This window comes from Microtus oregoni, unplaced genomic scaffold, assembly GCF_018167655.1.
Source record: "Microtus oregoni isolate MIOR12 unplaced genomic scaffold, Mior012 000002F_ref0000024, whole genome shotgun sequence".
Taxonomy (NCBI): Eukaryota; Metazoa; Chordata; class Mammalia; order Rodentia; family Cricetidae; genus Microtus; species Microtus oregoni.
In genome coordinates, this window is record NW_024543061.1 from 39,009,621 (window position 1) to 39,033,517 (window position 23,897).

Sequence of the window (23,897 nt, forward strand, 5' to 3'; positions counted from 1 at the left end):
ACCATATTTAAGGTTCTCCAGTAGAAGACTGTATTATTATATAGTCATATGGTCAATCCCTCGCCCCGCCCGCAAAGACCTCCTGTTTCTATTTACCTGTAAGGAAAGTAAATGGCATTTTCCTAAATCTCTTCTATGAAGGGATTATCAAAGCAGTATAATCTCCCCAGGGTCCCCAACTTCCTGTTGTTTCACCCTCTTGGTTTGTGTGGCAGATTGATGGCCTAAGGGCCCTCTATGTTTTATTACCACAGTATTGCCCATGTTGGATGACTTGAGGCTTTTACTAACCATTCAACACGTCCATGAGGATTGGTAGTGGATGCTTTGCGGGGTTTAAAGGTACCAGTGTGTTTTATTCAACAAATAAAGAGCTTATGTTCTTCGGTATTTTCCTGACTTCTGTAGAGATGACTTATACGGCGTATACTATATATGACTATATCTATATGACAATCGTACAGATACTTATTGCCATCTATTAATAGCAGACGTCCCAGTCACTGTTGATGCCAGCATAGATATTTCTTTTGAAGTGAACTCTAAGAGAGAGAATGAGAACATTGGAGCTAAGGGATTAATTTGACGCGTTGATGATTAAAGAAAAGAGCCAAATTCATATTATAAATATTTCTCCCTTCATCACTTGCTTAAAAATTCCCCACAGAAAGACATTGAGACCTCTGGCTGTACATTACCTTTTTGTGCTTAGGGCAGAATTTTGTAAACATTAAGATTTTAATTAGCTGTTTGCATAAGCATCTTCTATGCAATTTTGTAGTAATGATGGGATATTTGTGAGTCAGATTTACCTGCAGTAACGAGAGTCTCCTCTGGATCATCTTCTCAGCCTTGAAGGGCTTCTCTGGGTGCCAGGGACACCGAGCTGTCTTCCAGAGGAGGCTGCTACATCATTAAGGTTGCGAGATCTGCTCTTGGAAGGAGAAAAAAAATAGAAACGAGATAGGAGAGATAAAGTGATGGAGTGGGACTGGGCAGGTATTTCTGCAGAGAAGTAGTCATTAAAAATTTCCTCTAGTCATGCTGTGATGCTGCCAATAGAGCCGCAGTTCCAGCTCCTGGAACATCACACTCAAGTATTTTATCTACAAAAAGACGGTTGTGCTTACCCCGCTAAAGCCTCTACATAAAGAATATACAATTGTGTGTCCTGTTTGTGGCAGGGAGTGCCTTTCTAATTGATTAAATGCTATCATCAATTCCTATTCAACACATCTTTTGTGTCAGTCATTTTTCCATCCTTCCTCCAACCAATCCAGAAAACATTTGTCCAACACTCCTTATTTGCCAGGTACTGAGAGTAAAATACACACACACACACACACACACACACACACACACACACCGATAAAAGAAGAATAAAGGACTCTGCCTGCTAAAATGATTGCAAGTTTGACTAAGTGCTGTCAAAGAAAGAAGTCAGTACCTCTTGCTGGGAGAATTAAACCCAGAAGTGGATGTTTCTGCTTTAGGAAGGATAATCAGCAAAGTCATGTCTGAGGAAGAGAGACCTACAGAAACTGCACGCCTTTAATCCTACTGCTATGGAGGCAGAGGCGGGCAGATTTCTGTGAGTTCTGGGACAGCCAGGGCTGTGTAGAGAGACCCTGTCTCAAAACAAAACAAAACAAAACAAACAACCCCCCCCCCCAAATCTCATGTTGGAGGTAGGAGGAGCCAACCTGGGAGGCATCCTTGGGTAGGGGGCATGTAGAGCATTCTGGGAGATCTTCTTCCAGGCCCCTCTTTGATAGGGTGTTTTGTGTGAGCCATGGCGAACAGGGTGTCTCCCATCTTCATCTTAGTCTTTCCCATAGCAGTAGGCACAATGTCTGCTACCCAGTGACAAAATGTGTGACTCAAACGATGTTCAAGGCAGAGGGCCCCTGGGAAGGATCTAGCCTCTCCAGGCATGCAAGCTTGATGGTGTAGGGGCAACAGAGAAAGTGCTGAGGACTGCAGAAGGCACACAGTGAGTTTTTAAAGGGCACCAGCAGGTTGTATTCAGCAAATAAAAAGAGCTTATGTTCTTTGGTATTTTCTGCCTTCTGTAGAGATGACTTATACACTGTATACTATATATGACTTTATTGACATTCTATTTATTTTTATTTTATCTGGATGGGTGTTTTGCTGCCATGTATGTCCAAGTACCACTTGAGTGCCTGGTGCCCATGAATGTCAGAGGAAGGCATCAGATCCTCTAGTACTGGAATTACAGATGGTTGTGAGTCGCTATGCAGGTTCTGGCAATCAAACCTGGGTCCTTTGGAAGAGCAGCTGATACTCTTAACTGCTGAGCCACCTTTCCAACACCTATCTATATTATATTATATTATATTATATTATATTATAATATATTAGTGCTTCCCATGTTGAACTTTAAGATCCAGATATCCTAAGCCATAACCTAAAAGAGTCTCATTGATTTTTTTTTTTTGCTTCAGAACAGATTTTTTTACACTAGTATTTTTAGGATCTTTTTTTTTTTAAAAAAAAAACTTCTTTGCTATTTAAGGAGATAATGTAAGTAGAGGGTGCTCTGAGTACTTTGATGAGTACATTGGTGTGGAAGCCATTGACTGGAGTAGCAACCAGGTTCTGTAGATGAAACAGATACTTTCTGCATTGTAAGCCAGAGGTAGCCATGGGTCCCTGTAGCTTACAGGCACATTAAACACTCAGTTACTGTTGTCTGTCTAGGGAGTTCATTAAGAAGAGCTCTGACTTTGAGGAGAAGGAGGTGCTTTAGGGATAGTGATCATTTAATCTCCAGAGAAAATAAGAATCCTGAGCTTTGATAAGGTAGTTCCCTTTGCTTTTCTTGAGCTACAGTTTAGACAGGATAACAGGATAATAAGTGAAGCCTCTTATCTCTTCTTTGTGGTGATTGAATTTTTTTCTTCCCCAAAGATCCCAGTTTAACTTCCAAGGAAAAGGTGACTGTCACGTGGCTTCCTGACTGTTTTAAATTCCGTTTTAGTTAAGGCCCAGTTTTTGAAAGGTCACTTAGGTTTCCAATGACTCTGGTTGATTTACTACAATTTAGGACAAGGAGGCAATTCAAATAATTCTCATTTGAAATGAATTAGTCTGTAGGAAATAATTTTATCCTGCTTTCTCTGTTTTATCCTCCTCACACATACACTTGCAATTCAGCTTTTTAAATATAGTTCAAATATGTGTGTATGTGCATACACACACGCATACTCATGTGCATGTGTAAATGTTTACAAATTCAGGATATAAATATAGATTATGCAAGTATACTTGTGAAGTTGCTGACAATATTGGTTTATCTGTTTGTGGAACAGGAAGATAGCTTAGCGATTATAGGTGCATATTATTCTTGGAGAAGATTCAAGTTTGTCTCCAAGTACCCACCTTGAATGGCTTCCAATGGCCTATAACCACAGTTCAAAGAAATCCAACACCTTTTGCTCTCTGTGGTCACCTGCATTCATATGTGTGTGTGGGCATGCACATATGCATGCTGCATAGACAGAATAAAATTTTATTTGTGTTTGTGTAAGTGTATGAGCATGTAGTAGGAGGCTGCTTGTTTTTTTCCCGCTACTCAGCTCCAAAATAACCTTGCAAAAATCATATTATTTGCAATCCTGTTTGGCCAATAGCTTAAGCATATTTCTGGCTAACTCATATCTTAAATGAATGCATCTCCATTAATCTGTGTATCTCCATGAGGCTGTGTCTTACTGGGTAAAGTTCCAGTGCCTGCCTCCAGGGCGGGGGGGTGGGCTCCATGGCTTCTCTCTGACTCTGCCTTCTTTCTCCCAGCATTCAGTTTAGTTTTCCACACCTAGCTCTACTCTGCCCTATCAGGCCATGCCAGTTTCTTTATTCATTAACCAATTAAAGCAACACATAGACATGCATACACATGCACAAGCCTGTGTATGTACAGAAGTCATAAAATGAAATTGAATGCCATCCTCTATATTCCTTTTGAAACAGAGTTACTCCCTAAATCTTGGGTTTTCATTTTCCCCACAATCGTGAAAGCCAGCAAGACCCAAAGATGCTTTTGTCTCCTATGCCCTTAGAGCTGCTCCAGTTACAGATATTCAGAAGTCGCTGAGAGCTGGGAGGTGGTGGCTCACACCTTTAATCCCAGCAAGTGGGAGGCAGAGGCAGATGGATCTGTGAGTTCGAGGCCAGCATGGTCTACAAGAGCTAATTCCAGGACAGGGTCCAAAGCTACTTGTCTCGAAAAATACAAAAAAAAAAAAAAACCCAAACAAAAAAAACTGAAGTCACTGAGCTTGTGAGATGGGTGCTGGGACCCAAACTCTGGTCCTAATGATTGTGCATTAAGCACCCTTTAAAACATAATAAAAAATTGCACTTCCTCTCTCTCTCTCTCTCTATGTGGGCACGTGCATGTGTATGTGTACGTGTGCATGCATCCAGACACATGTCTGTCAGAACACACAAGTGCAGGTAGGAAGACAATTTAGGGGAATCATTTCTCACCTTCCACCTTGTTGTTTCCCATGCTGTGCAATGAACTCCAGGCTAGCTGGTCCACCAGTGTCTTGCCACTGACCCTGTCTGTGCCCTCCTATCTTCCCATAGTGGTGCTAGAATTACAGATGTCTGCCATTACATCTGGGTTTTGACATGGCTTCAGGGATTGAACTTAGGTCATCAACCTTGGGCAGCAAACTCCCTTTTTCTTTTTTTAAAATTATCTACATAGCATTTATTTTATTCTTCTCACTTTTTTATTCTTTTATTTCATACTTTATTGTTTTTAATTGAACTATAGTCAGTACTCAACTTTTTAACCCTAGCTGGCCAGGATGGAACTCACGGTGCAGAAGAACTGGCCTTCAACTTACAAGGTCCACCTGCTTCTGCCTCGAGTTCTGGAATTTAAGGTATGCATCACTACCCATGGTCTGGCAGATTTTGCTCACTGAGCCATGTCTTCAGCAGATAGTGAGCAGTCTTCATTATTGAATCTTCTTTGCAGCCCCTCGTACATTGTAGATCTTTTCATTTCAAGAAATCACTGACCACCAAACCATGGGCTACTCATCCCAGTAGGGATGCAGTGCCCAGCCATTTGACATGGTTCCTGGCTCCGCAGAGACATTTTCTGAATAATTGGGTGATGACTTGTGACATGTCATCTGTACATATTGTGTAGGCAATATGTAGATGATGGCACATGTGCAAATTCAACTCAACCTTCAGTCATTTCAGATTATGTGTCAAGAAGATTCCTTGAGAGCATCAGTGCCATCTTTGTCATTTTAGGCTCTACAGATGCATTACACACATGTCTCTTAACAGTCATTTTAATGAAACATGTATGTAAGTAATCAGTGGGAATCCTTTGGGGACGTGGATTGACTAAAAAGGAAAGCCTAGAAACGCTGTTGGCTGGGTATACCAGGGAAACATTGGTGCCATGTTATACTAAGTGTCTGGAATTGACCCCATTGCTTTCATGGCCAACATTTGGGAGCCCATAGAAGGCACATGTTTTTATTTTTTTGTGGGTAAATACCAATAAATTATATGTTTAAGAAAGTAGCTTCATGCACCTCGGGGTAGTGTCCAAGGCAGGGTAGAGTGTGACTAGATCCCCTGAGAGCACAACACCTCACAGACCTTCACATGCTAAGTCTTACCTCTTTTTTCTCTCCTGTATCTCTTTCTCAATATTTTCTCTCACTCTTTTCTGTTCCCTTAGTTCTCTAGGTGGGTCAGCATTGATCCAAAATAGGTGGTGCTGACTACACTCAGAACCACATAGGCTATTTTTCTATTGATTTTTTTAATGGGTCAGTAACCGTGAGCATGTTGGCTGCATTGCCTTACTCTTGTCTCACGTCAGCAACGAGGCAGTCATTATTCCTTTTCCTTTGGTGAGGAAACTGGGCTACAGAAAGTTCAATGGATGTGCACAGGGTCTCAGGACTAGTAAATGATGAGATTTATTTATTTATTTATTTATTTATTTATTTATTTATTGGTTTTTTGAGACAGGGTTTCTCTGTAGCTTTGGAGCCTGTCCTGGAACTCCCTTTGTAGACCAGGCTGGCCTCAAACTCAGAGAGATCCGCCTGCCTCTGCTTCATGAGTGCTGGGATTAAAGGCGTGTGCCACCACCGCCCGGCAAATGATGGGATTTAAACATGGATTCTTGAACACCAAGAAAGAACCTATGTGGGGTCGTTTCATAAGAGAAGAGGCATGGCTTTTCAGTTATTCTAGTGATGAAGAGCTTCGGGCTACGGCCCGGCTCCTGGCCAGCTTTACCCAAAATAATTACACAGAAACTGTATTCATTTAAATACTGCGTGGCCCATTATTTCTAGCCTCTTATTGGCTAACTCTCACATCTTGATTAACCTATTTCTAATAATCTGTGTAGCACCACGAGGTGGTGGCTTACCAGGAAAGATTCAGCATGTCTGACCTGGTGGCTGACTCCATGGCGTCTGCCTCATTGCCTTCTTCCCAGCATTCTGTTCTGTCTACTCTGCCTACCTAATTTTCTGCCCTATTAAAAGGCCAAGGCAGTCTCTTTATTAACCAATGAAAGTAACACATAGACAGATGACCCTCCTACATCAAGTTATCTTCTTACAGTCCCCAGGGAAGACCCTGGATATAGAAAGTGCCTAGCGACTTAGGGATGAATACAACTATTCCCCAGGAATTTAGTGAAATTTATTTTTCTCCTTCTTTCTATTTACTGACCGTTAGTTTTAACAAAAAAAAATTGTGCACTTTTATTATCTTCTTCCCAATTTGGCACTATCTTTCTGAACTTCACTGGGCTATCGTCACCTCCTGCTGAGACCACTGCAGTAGCTAACATTGCCACCTTCTCATTGGTTCTCCACACAGCAGCCTGATAGACTGTTCCTAAAATCCCAGTGTGAAGTCATCAGTCCCCGTTGACAACCCCTTGGTGGTTTCTTTCTCACCGAGGAACAAAATCAGTGACCTCTCGCTGGGTTGACCTGGCCTGGCCACAGCCTCACTCTCCATACCCAGCATACTTGTTCCTCCTTCTAGGCTCAGCGACTTCTCCTGCTAATTTTCCCAGTCAGGGCTTTTCCATGTCTTGTCTTTTACTTTCCCCTCCCTAACTCCAGTCTCAGCTCAGAGATTCTTGCCTAAGGAAGGCCCATCTGACCTCATTTAACTATTTTCATCTCCTTGTAGCAATTTCAATATGTGTAATTATGAACTAATATGATTATTTAATATTTGTTCCCCACTGGAATGTAAGATCTTAAGAATTTGCATAGTACTTGAGCTATTGTGGGTATTCAGTGAGTATTTATCAGAGAGAAGAGTGGATGAAAGAATAGATGAACAAAGAGAGCACAGACTTTGTTTGGCTGAAATCCCTGGCTTAATGTAATCTGTTATTGGAGGGGTATTTAAAAAATATAATTTATTACATTGTGGAATTGTGATGTAGGGAAACAGCATGCTTTTCTAGTAATTAAGTTTGAATATAATCTTTGAGACACAGAAAGGTGAAGTCACTTGCCCAGGGGACACAGCTAGTCAGTGTCAGGTGTCTTTGTTGTGACCTTTGAATTGCGTACAGGGAGAAACTCCATCTTCTTATTGCTCAGTAAGACAGCTCTGGTGCGCTGAGTCTGTAGCATAAATATTTGATAGTATTGATGTTGTCATGTCTGCATTTTAAAGTGTTTTCTCTTTGAGAACATGCATTGCTATTTTTTCCCCTTCTTGTATACCAATGTATGCAGAGTTGATTGGGTGACAGTCTGAAGCACACAGATGTATGGCCTAAAGACTTGTGTGTCCAGAAAGAGGGTGCCACCAGCAGAAGCACCAGACGGATACCAGCACAGCCCTCCTTCGACTTTTGGGATGGATGTAAGCGTAGAGAAGGTGGTGTGCACCAATAGCCTGTTAGCTGTAAGATACTCTTAGTGTCTAGCTCCCAAAACTGCCTGCACAGTTGCAAAGTCGGCAGAGATGTGTGCTAGGCTATGCTTGATATATCCTAACTGAAAATAGCAGGAACTGCCCTATAGCCTTCCTCGCTTGCTTCTGTGATCTGCTAAGTGTTAAAAATTCGCCAATATGCGACTTCCTTTTCCTTTCAAGTTCCCTGATGACATATGTCCCCTGCAAGCTTGCGTCCCCTGCAAGCCTGAACTGGTGCCCAAGCTGGGGAAGGTCCAGTCAGCATTGCCAGAGCTTGCTTGGCTGCTGTGTACATTTCTGGCCTGGCCTGACTTGAGGAGTGTGTTCCCCCCACCCCCTGTGCAGAGCAAGGAGCGTTTTTGCCCCTCAGGTGCCATAGGTACTGGATTAAGCAGGTCTGCTATTGCAGACAGACACCAGGCTCCATTCTAGCGTGGAGCTGTGTTTGGATTGGAGTTTCCAGGGCCTTATCAGGAGCCACCCCTAGTGACACAGCCGGTGCCAGAAGTAACTTTGACTTTCACTCTTCGCCAAGGGCTTGCAGAACACCTTAAAGGAAAAAAGATGGAGGCGCTTAGAGTTCAGATGCTCATGCCCTGCTCCTTTGAAAGCTTGTATCTGTAAGTGAAGTGTTTTTTTCTGGAGATAATTTTGGGACCACTTAACAGAAGCATTTCGTTCTCTGGCTGAGGGGACGGATGGAGAAAGGAAAGCCTGGGAATTAGAAATAGTGGCAGGTACTTTGCAACTGTGGCTTTTATCAGCTGCAGCCATAGTCTCTTATGGCTGGATGTGGAAAAAGCAATTGTTCATTTGGGGGGAGGGTGGCGCAAAAATTAACTCATTTAAAATTGAGTTTTGCTCATAAATTAATGATGACAAAAAAAATTCCGACTGTTTAAAAGATGGGCTAGGACAGCACAGTGCTTGGTGCACGATTGTCAAATAGATCACAGCCCAGTTTTGTTGTGAATAAAAGGGCATTTTCTTTAGAAAGACGCATTTTAGTGTTATATTTCTCCAAATTCCCCGTTGTAAACACTTTAGAGATCTCTCTCCCTTCCTCCCTCCTTCGCTTGGTGTGTGTGTGTGTGTGTGTGTGTGTGTGAGAGAGAGAGAGAGAGAGAGAGAGAGAGAGAGAGAGAGAGAGAGAATTCCCCGACCATGGTACAGTAGCAGTTGCATTATAAAAACGTTCTGATTTGTGTTTTTGTGGATTTTTTTCTTTATGGAGAGAGCAAAACATTCAGACATCAGCATATTCTCCTTGTCATAGAAATGTCGTACAAGGTGAAGTCGCAGTTTTCAGGGAACAAATGGAAGCAGACTTAGTAGATAAGACCCACTCCTCTCCGGCATCCACTTTCACTATTTCTCCCTAAGATTAGGAAACAGTACTGAAAGCTGGGTCTCCAAGTGAACAGGCTCTCAAGCAGATTAACTTATGCAAAAGCCACTTCTGGAGCTTGATAATTATTTACCCACTGTTCCTGGGTCAGGAAGGGGGTTCTGATTAGAGCAGGGAAGCATTTCATTCCGCAGCCCGTGAAGGTGTGCCTGAAGACAGCAAGAAGAATGGAAAAATACTAGGTGTAGCAGAACTATTTTTAGAATTTGATTCTTAAAAATGAAATTCTCATAAATTGAAATGTGGCTAACAGTTCGTCATTTGCAGTTGATGGGTCTTTAGGAGGTCCTGTAAAAGGTAATTTTGAAAACGGCTTCTATTTCTGCTGAATTTTCCTTTATATATACCTTGTACATTTTCATCCCATGTGCCATTAAAACAGCTAATTACTCATCTCTCTCAAATGATAGAGCATTTTATGCACAAAGTACATGTAATTATGCATTTGAAATGCTATTAAGTTGAAAATTTTAAAAATAAATCTCTGCCTTATAAATCAGATAATAGTGGGGAAGGCAGTGCCTGTTCTTCATGAATTATACCCTGAAAGAATGTACCTTACCTGCAAATGGTTTTTGTTCTGATCTTAAGCAAGCTGAGGGATGAAGCCAGATCAAACTTGCTTTGCAGATGCAGCATAAGGACAGACCCAAACCTGTCGCCGAATTAATCCTTAATTTTCAACTTTTCTCTAGTTAGCGGTAGTATTTGACATAGGAGTATGCATCCCTCCAAACTCTCTGAATGAATTTTCTAGCAAATGACTTTGAGAAAGCTTGTGTGCTGAACTGTTTTCCATTAACTTCTTTCCTGCCTAGGAATTCATTATGTATTTTCCTCTAGGAAAGCCAGTGAGCACCATAGCAGACAGCAGCCTTCTAAAGGCTTGCCTGTCCTGAGAGTAACATGAGAGATTTCATTGCTTTGAGGATATTGAGGTGTTTCGAGAATATGATTTTCTGGGATTAAAGTACAGTGTTGGGCTGGGAGATGGCGCATAGGGTAAAACTTGCGTACAAGGGTGGGGATTTCATTCAGACCCTCCCACACATGTGAAGCCAGGCTTGGTAACATGTGTCTGTAATCTCAGAATTGCTATGGTGACATGGGATGTGGAGATGGGAGGTAAGGACTGACATGCATAGGTATTCCCTGACCTCCATGCTTATACCATGGCACTCATGTGCCCATACTCCCACACATGAACATCTACAAATACATGACATACATTGTGCACATACATTACACAAACACATGCGTGTGTATGTACACACACACACACACACACACACAATGTAAAATAATTTGTTGTGACTTTTACAGACTGTCCAGATGGTCTGTGGGCTCTGTTCTTAGCACTTTAACTTTGATGCGTTTTCACAGCCACTTCATGTACAACATCCTTCTTCCATCGCCGCTTTGCAGATGAAGCTTCTAAGCTCTGAGCATGTAAAAACGTGTGCAAGTCTTACAGCTGGCCTGTGACAGAGCTAGGGCTGGACTCCAGACATACTGTTCTCTTATCTTCTTATCTGTCTTATCTGGTATTTTTTCACCGAGATGACAAGTATCCTGGAACTTCCTCCTCTGCTTCTGTGCTCTCTCACCCACCTCCTGTCTCCTTTCTCTGAATTCCCACTAAGTAGCTGTGATGAGCTTTTGAATTATTGTGGTTACTCCAGATACTGCATTATTTGTGTGTGTGTGTGTGTGTGTGTGTGTGTGAGAGAGAGAGAGAGAGAGAGAGAGAGAGAGAGAGAGAGAGAGAGAATTTCCCTGAGTCTAATTCACAGTTGATTTTTGGCACGTGTCTGGGAAGAGGAGGAAGTCACTGTGTAGATTCATTGATGGGAAGGACTCTCTCCATCTTGATTTTTTTTTTTTTCCAGACAGGGTTTCTCTGTAGCTTTGGAGCCTGTCCTGGCACTAGCTCTTATAGACCAGGCTGGCCTCGAACTCACAGAGATCCGCCTGCCTCTGCCTCCCGAGTGCTGGGATTAAAGGCATGCGCCACCACCACCAGGCTCTCTCTCCATCTTGAAATGCAGATGAATTCCTTTTTGAATGAAAGAAATATAGAAAGTTCCTATGATTGAAAGTTTCTGGCACTGGATGACTAAAGTATACACATCCTTGATGTGGGATGTCCTTCTGTATACGTGTTGCTTTATTGGTTGATGAAAAAAAGCTGCTTCTGCTTATGGCTTAGCAGTGTAAAGACAGGCAGGAAATCCGAACAGAGAGAGAGACAGAGAGAGACAGAGAGAAAAGGTCGATTCAGAGAGATGCCATGTAGCTGCCAAAGGAGACATGCCCCGGAAACTTACTGGTAGGCCACAGCCTCATGGTGATACACAGATTAATAGAAATGGGTTAATTTAAGATGTAAGAGTTAGTTAATAGGAAGCCTGAGCTAATAATGTTGCAATTAATATAGTTTCTGTGTAATTATTCGGGTCTGAGCAGTCTCTGTCTACACATCCTTTGGCCAGAGATCCCCTAAAACCCAGGCTGTAGTACCATTGATTCCATGACGGGGAGTGTTTCTTAGAAGAGATACCATATTTACTCACTGAACAAACATTTATCTTGTCTGTGTGCTGGGAAGTGTGTAGTATGAATTAAACATGTGGCTGTCAATGGAACTAACATCTCCAGTTCTGAAGGGTTGAGACCAGACTGACTTTTAAGTCCCTGTCATCCTCATGGTCCAAAATGGCTCCCAGAAATCCAGTCAGTACAGTCACTTACAGGAGACATGACAGAAGGTTCGGTGTTCGGAAGCACTACCCGACATTCCTTCCTAAGAATTACTGGCCAGATTTAGGCCTGTAGCCACCGTAGTCCATGGGAAACTGGGAAATAGGGGTAGCAGTGTGACTAGCTAATGACAGAAGAGGGGAAGGCAGGTTAAACATCCTCAGCCTGAAAATCTGCAGGGCTCTGAAACACAGGGCTTTTGAGCACTCGTATGTAGTAAGGGAAAAATCCACACTTGACCTCTTGTGATGTACTGCCATCAGCAAATGGGCTTAGCCAATATGGTTATATAAAATGAACTCTTCTCTAGACATGTGATGAGTGCATGAAACATAAGTGGATTCCATGTGTAGACTTGGTTCTGCCCTCAAGGTTTCTCCTTATGTGTGAGTAAATGTGACAGAATTGGAAGACACCTACACTGCATTCAATCTCCTTAGATGCTAAGGGATGAACAACCACTACATTCTGTGCATTGTCTTGGGCAGAATACTGGTTTTCCTTTCTCAGAGCTACTGAGATTTCTTTTAAAAGTACAACAGACTGTACTGTGCTCACGTGTTCCTTTGTTTACATATAAAATATCTTATTGGCTAGATTCCATATATGAAGGAGAATATGCAGTTTTTTTTCCAAGATTGTGTGACCTCACAAAATACACACAGACACACAAATGCACAGACATTCATAGATTCACCAACCAACATACACAGACACAGATATACACAGTGATACAAAGAGGCAGGCATAGATACACATCCAGACAGACGTACACATATATATCCACAGGCATACACAGACATAGATACACACACAGACACCCTGAGAGGCAGGCACAGATACACACACACAGATCAACACACCCACAGACACACACACACAGATGCCTACAAACACACAAATAGACACATACAGATACACACAACACACATACACACACAGACACCCTGAGAGACAGGCACAGATACACACACACAGATCAACACACCCACAGACACACACACACAGATGCCTACAAACACAAATAGACACATACAGATACACACAACACACATACACACACAGTTTGCAAGTCTATGGATTTTCCTGCACACATTTTAACTTTAGTTTTCTTTAGTGCTGAGTACTATTCCATATTTTTTTTTTTTAGTTTTAATTCTGTCATGGAGTCTTTGATTTAGGTGGTGGACAAGTGCATCAAATACGTTCTGTACTGAAATTGTAAAATTTGACATGAAACTCCACAGCTTCTGTTCCGAATGCCTTTTCTAACTGATAGAAGTTCACTGAGTTATTTTATAGACTTTGAATCTGGTTAAGTTTGGTAGGTGATGTTTTAATTCTCTGTTGTGGAGTTCTTAGACATATCAAGGTATCCTAAGCTAGGCTAGGGATGGACTAGCCTTTCTGAATCAGTGTTTAGGTTTAGTCCAGAGTTACAAAGAATTCAGGGGTGCCTCGATCCAGCTCTTCCCTGCCATCGGGTCACAGTGCCCTCCTTTGTGCTTTTTGCACTGCAGCCCTTGCTATTTTTTTTTTTTAACTTCATGTTGCTGTTTTTAGTTTGTGGCTCTTCTCTCATAGATGCAGGAAAGTCTAGGTTCACTTCCTGCCAGATCTGAACATAAAGGAAAGTCATCTTACACCACAGTTTCTGTCAGAGACAGTTCCCTCTCTCCTGTGGTAGAATACTGGCCCCTTTCTGACCCTCCTGCCAGAGGACAGGATAGACTGATTAGTTAGGCCAACATTGAGCATCCACAAGCTGAGAGGAAGGGAGGCTGGCTTTGTTAGGTGAAATCGGTGGCACAGGATGATGAGTAGGTATGCATAATGGGTGGGCACAATAAGCCTGGTGGCCACTTGTGAGGTTGCCTCCCTATGCAGTGGGTGCAGCGTTCACCAAACCTTACATCATAATGCATGAACACTTTGCTCTGGGTTTCCGTCTACTGTGGTAAACTTTGGGTCTTGGTGGATATTTTCAGAGCATGCTATGCAGGGATCGTTAAACTAGAATCGGAAGCATTTACATCGTCTTTAACCCATTACAATGTTGTATAGAAAAGTGACTGAGCATGCTCTGTGACAGAGGCGGTCATCTGAGTCCAAATAGGAAAACTTCATGGCTTTAAAAAGTTCTTGCCAGTCTCAGGGTCTGAGTGAAAATACACACTGGACAGAGTGAGCAAGAATTGGGGAGTGTGGGCTCAGGGATGGCTCAAGGTTAAGAGTGCTCTTTCAGAAGACCTGAGTTCAGTTTCTAGAGTGCAAGCCAGGTGGCGCACAACCACCTGTAACTATCTCAGGATATCTAACTTCTTTGACCTACACACCCACCACCACCACCACTGCCACACTGAAATAACACATAAAAAAATTGGAGTGTTTTCTAGGGGAAGCTTCATTTGAAGAACAGAACCCCTGAGTGTGGCATTTCACCGCTGCTTTGTGCCCTCACAGTGGTCTGTCTGAACCCAGGCATCAAGAGCATGTCAAACCCTAGTGGTGTCTGTGCCAAGGGAAATAAGTTGTGTTGATAAGAACGAGAAAATAGCTAAATGCACGAGTTGGTTTATAATGTCTCTTTTTGTTTTTAATTTCTTCATTAATTTTTTTCATAAAATATTTTGATCATAGTCTTCCCTCTCCCTATCCACACTTCATGTTCTTTCTCTGTCTTAAAAAGAAATCCCAGGGGGCTGGAGAGATGGCTCAGAGGTTAAGAGCACTAGCTGCTCTTCCAGAGGTCCTGAGTTCAATTCCCAGCAACCACATGGTGGCTCACAACCATCTGCAATGAGATCTGGTACTGCATCCTGGAAAGTGTATATATAATAAATAAATAAATTTAAAAAAAAAGAAATCCCAAACCAACCAAATGAACCAAACAAAAAAGCACTCTCTCTCTCTCTCTCTCTCTCTCTCTCTCTCTCTCTCTCTCTCTCACACACACACACACACACACACACACACACACACTCATAAACAAATGAAAACCATGGAGTTTCACTGGGCATCCACTTCTGGACATGCAGCCTTCCATGGAGTGTGGTTGATAGCACTGGACTGAAGAAAACTGACTTTCCCTATTCTGCCAGCTGTCAACTGCAAACAGCCTCTTTATAGTGGTAGAACTTTGCATCTGCATCCCCTTCTCCGTGCTGGGATTTTTGTCTTGTTTGAACTTAAATGGAGATCATAGTCTCTGTGAGTTCATATGTGCATCAGCCCTGTTGGATCTGGAAAACACTATTTTTCTTTCTTGGAGTTGTCCGCCATTTCTAGCTCTAAAAACCTTTCTGTCTCCTCTTCCGAATAGGTCCTTTAGCCTTAAGGGAAGGATATGATAAAGCCATCTCATTTAAGATAAGTGTTCCAAAGTCTCTCAGTCTCTATAAATTACCATCTTCTGCAAGATCAAGCTTCTCATTTAACATTTGAATGATGCACTGATTAATGGATACAGTAGCCTCTCATTAGAAGTCATTTTATTGCTGATTTTTAAAAGAGTAAAAAAAAATAGGTTTTTTTCCCTAAGTCCGTGACCTTGTCTCAGGTACTTGGCTGCTTTAGTAAGGCATGCAGGAGTTCCAGCTCATGGAGTGGGCCTTAAATCCTATCAAAAAGTGGTTTGTGGCCGGGCGGTGGTGGCGCACGCCTTTAATCCCAGCACTCGGGAGGCAGAGGCAGGCGGATCTCTGTGAGTTCGAGACCAGCCTGGTCTACAAGAGCTAGTTCCAGGACAGGCTCCAAAACCACAGAGAAACCCTGTCTCGAAAAACCAAAAAAAAAAAAAAAAAGTGGTTTGTTACCCCATAACACTGTGCCTTTATTGTCCCTGTGGGGCTACCTTGCAGATAGACCTCTGTAGCTGGGTGACACTGATCGTTTTTCTTCTCAGGCAGCATGTGTAACACTTTCTGGCACTCTGCATCCTACTCAGTCAGGGAGAAGCTTGTAATTGAACACCAACTCGACTTCTCCATATTTGATGACATAAGGGGTCAGAGTGATGGCTCAGAGGTTAAGAGCACTGACTGCTCTTCCAGAGATCCTGAGTTCAATTTCCAGCAACCACAAGGTGGCTCACAACCATTTATAATGAGATCTGGTGCCCTCTGCTGCCCTGCAGCCGTACATGAAGGCAGACCACTTTATACATAAAAATAAAGAAATAATAAAGAAAAAAATCTTAAAAAATACAAGAATATGATATCCTTGTCAATAAGCTCTTACTTTGGCTAATGACTCAAAAAGGTGTACCTAGTCCTGACACTGTCAAGAAAAGTGAAATTATGAAATTCACACTAATGGATGGAGCTAGAAACAATCATTCTTAGTGAGGTTACCCAGCCCCCGAAAGACAAACATTACATGTTTTCTCTTCTTTGCAGATGTTAGCTTTTATGCTTTAGATTAAGTGTGCATTGTCCAGAACATCCACAGAGATCGGGTAGATAGCAAAGTACCAAGGAGGAAGAGGGGATCTTCTGAATATATAGTCTTATAAAGGGATGAAGAGGAAACTAGAATAGGAGAATTAAGTGGAAAGGGGATGGGCAGGCAATATAGAGGCTTTCGGTGTCTTTTCACAGGAAATTGTCAGTCCCATTTGAAGGCCGTAGACATGAGAAACTTGTGAAGGAGTGAAAATTCCAGCAGTCTGGTGTTGAAGTGCCTGGAAGAACCTCATCCCTCTGTTAATTCCAAAGGTCTCTAAGCATGGCTTTTATCCCTCCTCATCAGTTTATTTGACATAAATCTTGTCAGTGCAGCCCTCCTTTATCAATTGCACCATTATGTCACTGTAGTGAGATGCTGAATATATTAAGTTATACAAATCGAGATAAAAATGACTACATCAAATACATAAAATGGAATATTCTAACTGTTTTCCCTTCATAATGAGGACATCATGTTTTGTGTGTTCCTTTGAGAATGTTGATGTACTGGGAGCTGAATTAAGGGTTTCTCTGATCTAATTTATTATTAAGCTTGCTGTTGTCTGGTATCGTGTGGGTCCAGCTAAGAGAATATGGAGAGTGTTGAACAGTGTCTCTTCTTTCTACCTGTTAATTGGGTTCTTGGACTGGTTAAGTAAAAATATCAAGTTTGAATTCCATATGGCTTGTCCTTTTTAACGTAAAGTTTTCTTCTTTATGTACAAATCAAAGGCACAAATCTCCAGAGTCAGGGGATTTGGATTCCACAATGTCCCAATCATACCAGGTCATCAGAAAATTTTCAATTATTGTCTGAAAATTTTTAAAAGGGGATAAGAAATATCTCAGTGTTTGACACCAAATTGTGATCACTGGCGTTTTTCATTTTGATAGGTCTTATTCCTAATTACTGTCAGTATTGTAGCAAGTTTGGTAAAACTTCATTTTGATATTCTCTTGCTATTTCTATGTTGAAAATGTGCAGTTGGAGAGGTTGAGCTCATGGAAGAACTGGTCCCTCACAAATGTCGGACACCAGGACTGTCACTTCAAAAGCATCCATCCAATGTGCCAACTTGAATTTGTTGTCTACAAGCATCTGAAAAGCCGAAGAATGTGTCTTAATGGCACAGCTACCTGATGAGGGGCAGCATCTGTGGATGCTCTCGTGAGAGTCTTTGGCCTAGGATAAATTGTTGTGTAAGCATATGGAGTTGGAACTTTCTGGATAGATTCTTCAGTTAGTTTTCAGTTTGCTTGGCCTTCTCTTTCCATCCTGTCCACTTGATGACTCTGCTTTCAGGGACTTGGCAGGTCCTCCTTGGCTCCTTGTAGGGTGACTGTAGGATGGGACTTTCCTAGGGCACTGAGAAAGGTGTTCCTGTCTGAGTCATGTCCCTGGGCTTTTACTAAACACGGCTGCGATCTTCACTGTTTTACTATTAGTTTCTGAACACAGCCAAGATCAGAATGGACTGAGACCTTTTGTTGATTTGTTGAACCCTAGATCTTACTAAACTGAAGTCAGCATTACCAGGAATAGGTTCACACATTTTAACTTAAGACAGAGTTCCTGCAACCAAGCTTTTGCATTCACCCAGTTGGTTTATGCTCTTTGTGACTTCCTTACCTATGTACAGAGTCAATACTATTGGGTCTTTTGTGTCTTTGCCGTGTATCATAACCCCAGCCATATGCCTTCTTCATAAAAACCTTGCATTTCACTGCAAGCAGAAACTAGGCTCTAAGCTCTGTTCATTGAATGATTAGAGTGAAGGTGTGTGTGTGTGTGTGTGTGTGCGCGCGCGCGCGCGCGTGCGCGCGTACATGAGTATCAGAGCAAAATGCTAATGTTCTTACCTTATGGCCCACAAGAGAATGCAGGTTAAATCACCTTCTCTCTCTATCTTGTCAAACTCTACATTCTCCGAATTTTACAGGGATAGTCTAAAGGCTGTAAGCTTTATCTCTGGTCCAGACTTGTAGCAAGGCTTATCAAAATTTGTCTCTTTGTATCAAAATGAAATGGCAAGTTCATGACTTAATATTATATTTTACCACTAATTTCCCGGTCATTGTGCCAAGCCATATGTATATGATACATTTATTATATGTTTCAGTCTTTACTGCAGTGCAAAGGGGAAATATACTAAAACATTTCAAAGATCAGGAGCAAAACATTGGAGTCACTTGACCTCTTCACAGGGTGTCTACGAAAGAAGCTTACTCTGTTAGAGAATGTCTTAATGTTATTTTTATTTGTTTATTTGAGATGGGGGGTCTCTCTAATGTATCTTAGACTGGCTTGGAACTTACCATGTAGACCAGGCTGACCTTGCACTCATAGAGATCCACCTGCTTCTGCTTCCCAAGTGTTGGGATTCAAGGTGTGCAGCAGAAACTTGTGGAAACATTGACAAGTTCCATGGTCCCTTCAGCCTTTCTGGGTTTCAACTGCCTGGATTCCCAGGACTGCTTTTTCAAAATTAGAGATGGATTTCAATGGTTTTACAGGGAGGTCCTGGCATCAGTGTCATAGGTAAGGGATTGGCAAGTGATACCGGCCAGATATTGGGGACCTGATGAAATTTCTGATGTTTTTAAGTGGTTGGTAAAGCTAGCGAAATAAAATATTTGGACTTACGAATATGTCACGTAAGACAGAACCCTGTCCAGCATCCCTTTATCACCATAGAGAAGCAGGCTTGGAAAGCTGATACTGTAAGGAGGGGTGGTGGCCGAGGCCACACGAAGGGTTTCCATCTGGCCCATGTGCTGCATTCCAGCTGTCTTGTTGAGCCCTTTATCTTAACATTCACTCACTCGGTCCCCACAGCGTGTTTAGAGGTAGGTCTGGGGGACACTCAGAGAGGATGAATGGCCCATTAAAGCTCACACTCCTCAGCAACGGCTGAAGTAGGACTTGAGTCTGCTTTGCGGCCCTCCTCCTTGACTACTATGGAGCACGTCTCAAGCTTGTTTGGCTACAGAGCCGGGGAGGTGTTAGCAAAGGCACTTGCAGCCATGCCTATGGGTTTTTATATCTGGGGGAGGGGAGAGATATACACCTTCACATGTAGAACTAGATCAGAACCCAGCAGTCTAGGTAATGGACCTCCCGTGAAGGCAACTGGGGGAATCAGTGTGGCCAGGGCTTTCACTGTGATTTTAGAAGGCAGGTGTCCCTAGCACCTAGCAGTAACTAGTTGTCAAACCTAGCAGTAGCTAGTTGTCAAACCTGTGAACTGCACGTAATCAGGTTAAAAGGAATAGTACTCATGGAATTATGACTATCCAGCTAGAGCTGAGGTTTGTGAGCCCAAAGCTGGGCCCAGTAAGCTATTAAAACTCGATGCATTCAGACATCTCTGCATGTGTATTGTTATTGGCTTTATCAGGAAGTCCTCCTTTGTAAAAGCAGCCATTCTAGCCACTTGGAATATTTCTTAGCTAAGCTTCCATTCTTACCTGAGCCTCCATTCCTTACTGGCCCTTTCATACACTCACCAACTGTGCTCCCCTGTTCTGTGAGTGGAGAGAAGTCTAGTTGTGCCTGTCTCTGTCTATGAGGTGATAACTGTAGATTCAGTTGTTTCTAAGAGAAGTGGACACTCGGAAGATGACAAGCCGGGCTGAGAATCTGGTAGTCGTGTGCCACGATGTGGAAATAGCCTATAGGGTGTGTGTACATAGTTAAGTAACCCGAATGCTTTCATTGTCCTAACCCCCTTAGAAGCCTTGTTAAAATGTCGATTAGCTGCGTTTTATTCTATTTCTATAAATATAAACTCTGTTTACTATCATTTTCTTCATATGGTGTCCCGTATTTCTATCGTCCTACTGTACAGGTCTGTATTGTTTCTTCCCTGGTAGTCTATTATAGAAGATACTTTAAGTGGCGATGTTATTGTGGTTAAAGTATGAAGCCTTAGTGGGCTTGCTCACTAATAATTTTAATTTGTCCCTGAGATGCTTTACTGTTAATTGGAAGGATGTCCCCCCTGGTATTGAAGCCAGGGACTCATCTTGTGTGGTTAATTAGCACGATTAAGCCACAGCTCCTTTTGCTCCCATACAAAGGTTTGCTCTTGTGTTTATCAAAAGGACCATTCTCTCCGAGAAGTCTGGTACCTGACAGGCTTTGAATAGCCAGACCACTTATTTATTTTTAAATAGCTACCTCCTCCCCTCTCTTCTTGGTGTAGGAAAAGTACATTTGAGCCTTGAAGATGCACTCCAGGGTGGGAAAATACATTTTCTTTGGACGCGATGCTCTTTTTGGCAGATCTGTGTGAGTGCAGAGATGATTTTTTAGATTAACAGCAATGAACGGCCAGGGAGCATTTTGATTGTGTGGAGCAGTGCACAGTGCTAAGATAACAAGTGAAGTATAGGTGCTGCTCGCTCAGGGTTCTCTGTATGTCTGTAGAGAATGCTAGTAAAAACAGCGGAAGAAAGATGTTCTGTGTTTGGGACCTGCTGAAGACATCTAGGGGAGCTGATTTCCTGGATTAGGACACCGTGATCCCTTCCTGCAGTTGAAGTGTTGTCTGATAGATCAAGCCTCCTTTCTTCTAGCCTAGTGCTGAAGTTGATCGCCTGTCTTGGATACTAATTATTTAAGTGTTATTTTCCACCTTGATTAAAAAAATTATTCTATTGCATAGTTTTATTCATCTTAGCAGATTTGCTTTTGTGTCATTTTAGTGGATGCATGATATTAAATTTTATGATTATTATAATTTACTGAACCGATTTCCTGTGTGGAAACTAAATAAGCTTTGGGGTGTTTGGGGGACTGCGTGAGAGTACGACACAAATCTGTCGCACACCTGCCACTTGTGCAGCCTCTTTGTCCTGACGTCTGTCACAGAGATGGCTTTCGTCTTTGGTAGGAAGGCTAGCACCGTGCTGGGGTTTGCACTCAAAAGGAACGCTGAATTTAGATACCTCTCCTGAAGCATTTTTTCTCTCTCTTCCCAGAAGCCAAAATCTTGTATTATAAGCTTGCGCAGAAATTTGAATAATCATAATTAGGTTTGATTCCTATACTGGATGATAATACTAGCAAGTACAAACATTTGCCAGGGCAATGTTCATTGTAGACAGGGGTTATGGACATTGTGCTATTTAAAACTCACAACCCCAGGCCTTAGGAGGGAAGGATTTTGGTATGAGTGGTACAGTAAATATTTAAAGAACATACCCTCGCTTTTATAAATGGGTAAAAGGCTGTAGACCACTCTTCCAGGTATGGAAACCCAGGCAGAAAGAGGTTTATCATTTGTTCATATCACAGAGTTGGCAAGTGAAGCAACCCGAAGCCTCACCTAGGGAAAATGGGGAGCTCTTTTTATTCTTACCTCACTGCACTTCAGCATCTTAGATGATAGTGGACAGAACACGTCCCGACCTTTACAACTAGAGCTTGTGGGGAAAGCACAGAACACTGATGCTCTGGCCATGTCCAGAGGAGTTTCAAGGGAAGACGCACAAAGAAAGCTAAGAGGAAAGAAGCTGGGTTGTCAGTCCAGCTTCTCTTCTGTCCGTCCCCTTGCCCAAAACAGGGGTAGAGCGCAGTGTCAACATCTGGTCCTGGTGCCTTTCCATTAACGACTGTGTCATCTCTTTTCTTCATAATCTTTCCCGTAACTGGGCTTCCTTACCAGCAACCAAGTTAGACATCTTTAAGGATTTTAGATAACATAGGAACCATTGGTTAGTTAGACTTAGCTATTAAAAATAGCAAATCAAGAAATTTGTTTTCAGCTGTGGAGACTTGGATGCCGCTGAGACGGATGGCTTCTAATTGTTGCATATAGTGACATTATAGTCGGTGAAGATGAGCGGTGTGTGGCATAAAATGTCAAAAAGAAATAAGTGATTTGATAAAAATACCTAGAAGCAATCAGCCTGACTTATTTAATTCAATTCCTAATGACTAGAATCCTGTCACCTCTTGATTTTCAATTGCATGGAGTGCCGTTCCGTGCCGTGCCTTGATTATATCTATGCAGACTCACCTCCTAGTTTGGTGGCGTTTAGGTTACGCCACGATGCAGGTGATGGGTCTCATCAGGATACTAAACGCTGTATGCCTTCTGATTTCCTCACAGCAGTTCGGCAGAGCATCCTGGGGCCTCCAAGCCTCCGTTAAGCTCCTCCAGTATGACATCACGCATCTTGCTACGCCAGCAACTCATGCGTGAGCAGATGCAGGAGCAGGAGCGCAGAGAACAGCAGCAGAAGCTGCAAGCAGCCCAGTTCATGCAACAGAGAGTGCCCGTGAGCCAGACACCAGCCATAAACGTCAGCGTGCCCACCACCCTTCCCTCTGCCACCCAGGTGCCGATGGAAGTCCTCAAGGTACGTGAGTGTCGCCCTTGTGTTCGGACTGAGCCTGTCCCTTCTTCACGCCCCATGTGTCATTTTCACTGGCCTGTGTCTTTGCTTGTCTTGGTATTAGAGTCTTCCTTATAAGCATCATGTCCAGTGGTTGCTATGAGGCTTTGTCTCTTAAAAGAAGGATTTGAACACACTGTAATTATTATAACAACCAGTGAATGTTGTAAATGGTCAATTTTTTCATGACCAATCCCAAATGGGATCTGGTGTTTGTTGTAACGAAGAACATTTCTCTATGTAGCATTTGGAAGTGGCTTCAAGCATAAGAGTTATCTGGAAGAGGCCTCGTCCAGAAACTTGTGTGTATGTTTTCATAAATGCTTTCCAGGGCCACACTATTACTTTGCTCTTGAGTTAGCAAATCCAGCCCGGCCCTAGAAGCTAATTGCTTTAGAAAGTCTCTTCAGAAAGAAAACTGCGGTCAAGCGCTGTCTGTGCCTTAATAGCCAGACTTCATAATCCTTTTACTGAAGTGAGCTGTCTGCTTTGGGTCTCTTTGATTTCTTGCTAGAGTGGAAACTGCAGGAGCTTGTTAACGTCCTTCTATTGGGGACACTTAGCTTCCTAATTACTTGAGCAGGTTGCAGCCGCTCTGACCATAGACCTCTCTCTCCCACATTGTCTTCCATGCCCCATGGGGAGTTGCCTTGTTTCATAAACATTTCAGTTCGTAAATATGACTGGTTCAAGCAAATCTGGAAGTATGGAAAGGGCCTTGCTTTTTATTTATCTTTCACCCAGTCACCTAATTGATTCATTCTGAAGAGCCGAGTGTTCCTGTTCATTAAGCAATGTGAACTCCTCAACCTGCCCAGTCATTGTTGGTCTTTTGCTTTTATCCTTGTGCTCAGGAAAAAAAAAATTCCATCCATTTCTCCCTCAAAGTTTATTATTAAAGTAAACAGGAG

The 23,897-nt window shown here is 42.4% G+C and overlaps 1 protein-coding gene across 7 annotated transcripts in view; it reads left to right on the plus strand.

Moving 5' to 3' along the window:
* Positions 1-23,897, plus strand: part of Mitf (melanocyte inducing transcription factor) — a 222,273-nt gene that overhangs the window by 117,622 nt on the left and 80,754 nt on the right. For 6 of the 7 annotated variants that reach the window (XM_041642001.1, XM_041642012.1, XM_041642030.1 and 3 more), the window contains exon 2: positions 22,701-22,950. In XM_041642001.1, coding sequence (XP_041497935.1) covers positions 22,701-22,950 — 250 coding nt within the window. Of the gene's footprint in view, positions 1-8,546; positions 8,592-22,700; positions 22,951-23,897 lie in introns of those variants that run through there. The other variant, XM_041642022.1, reaches the window with a different exon arrangement.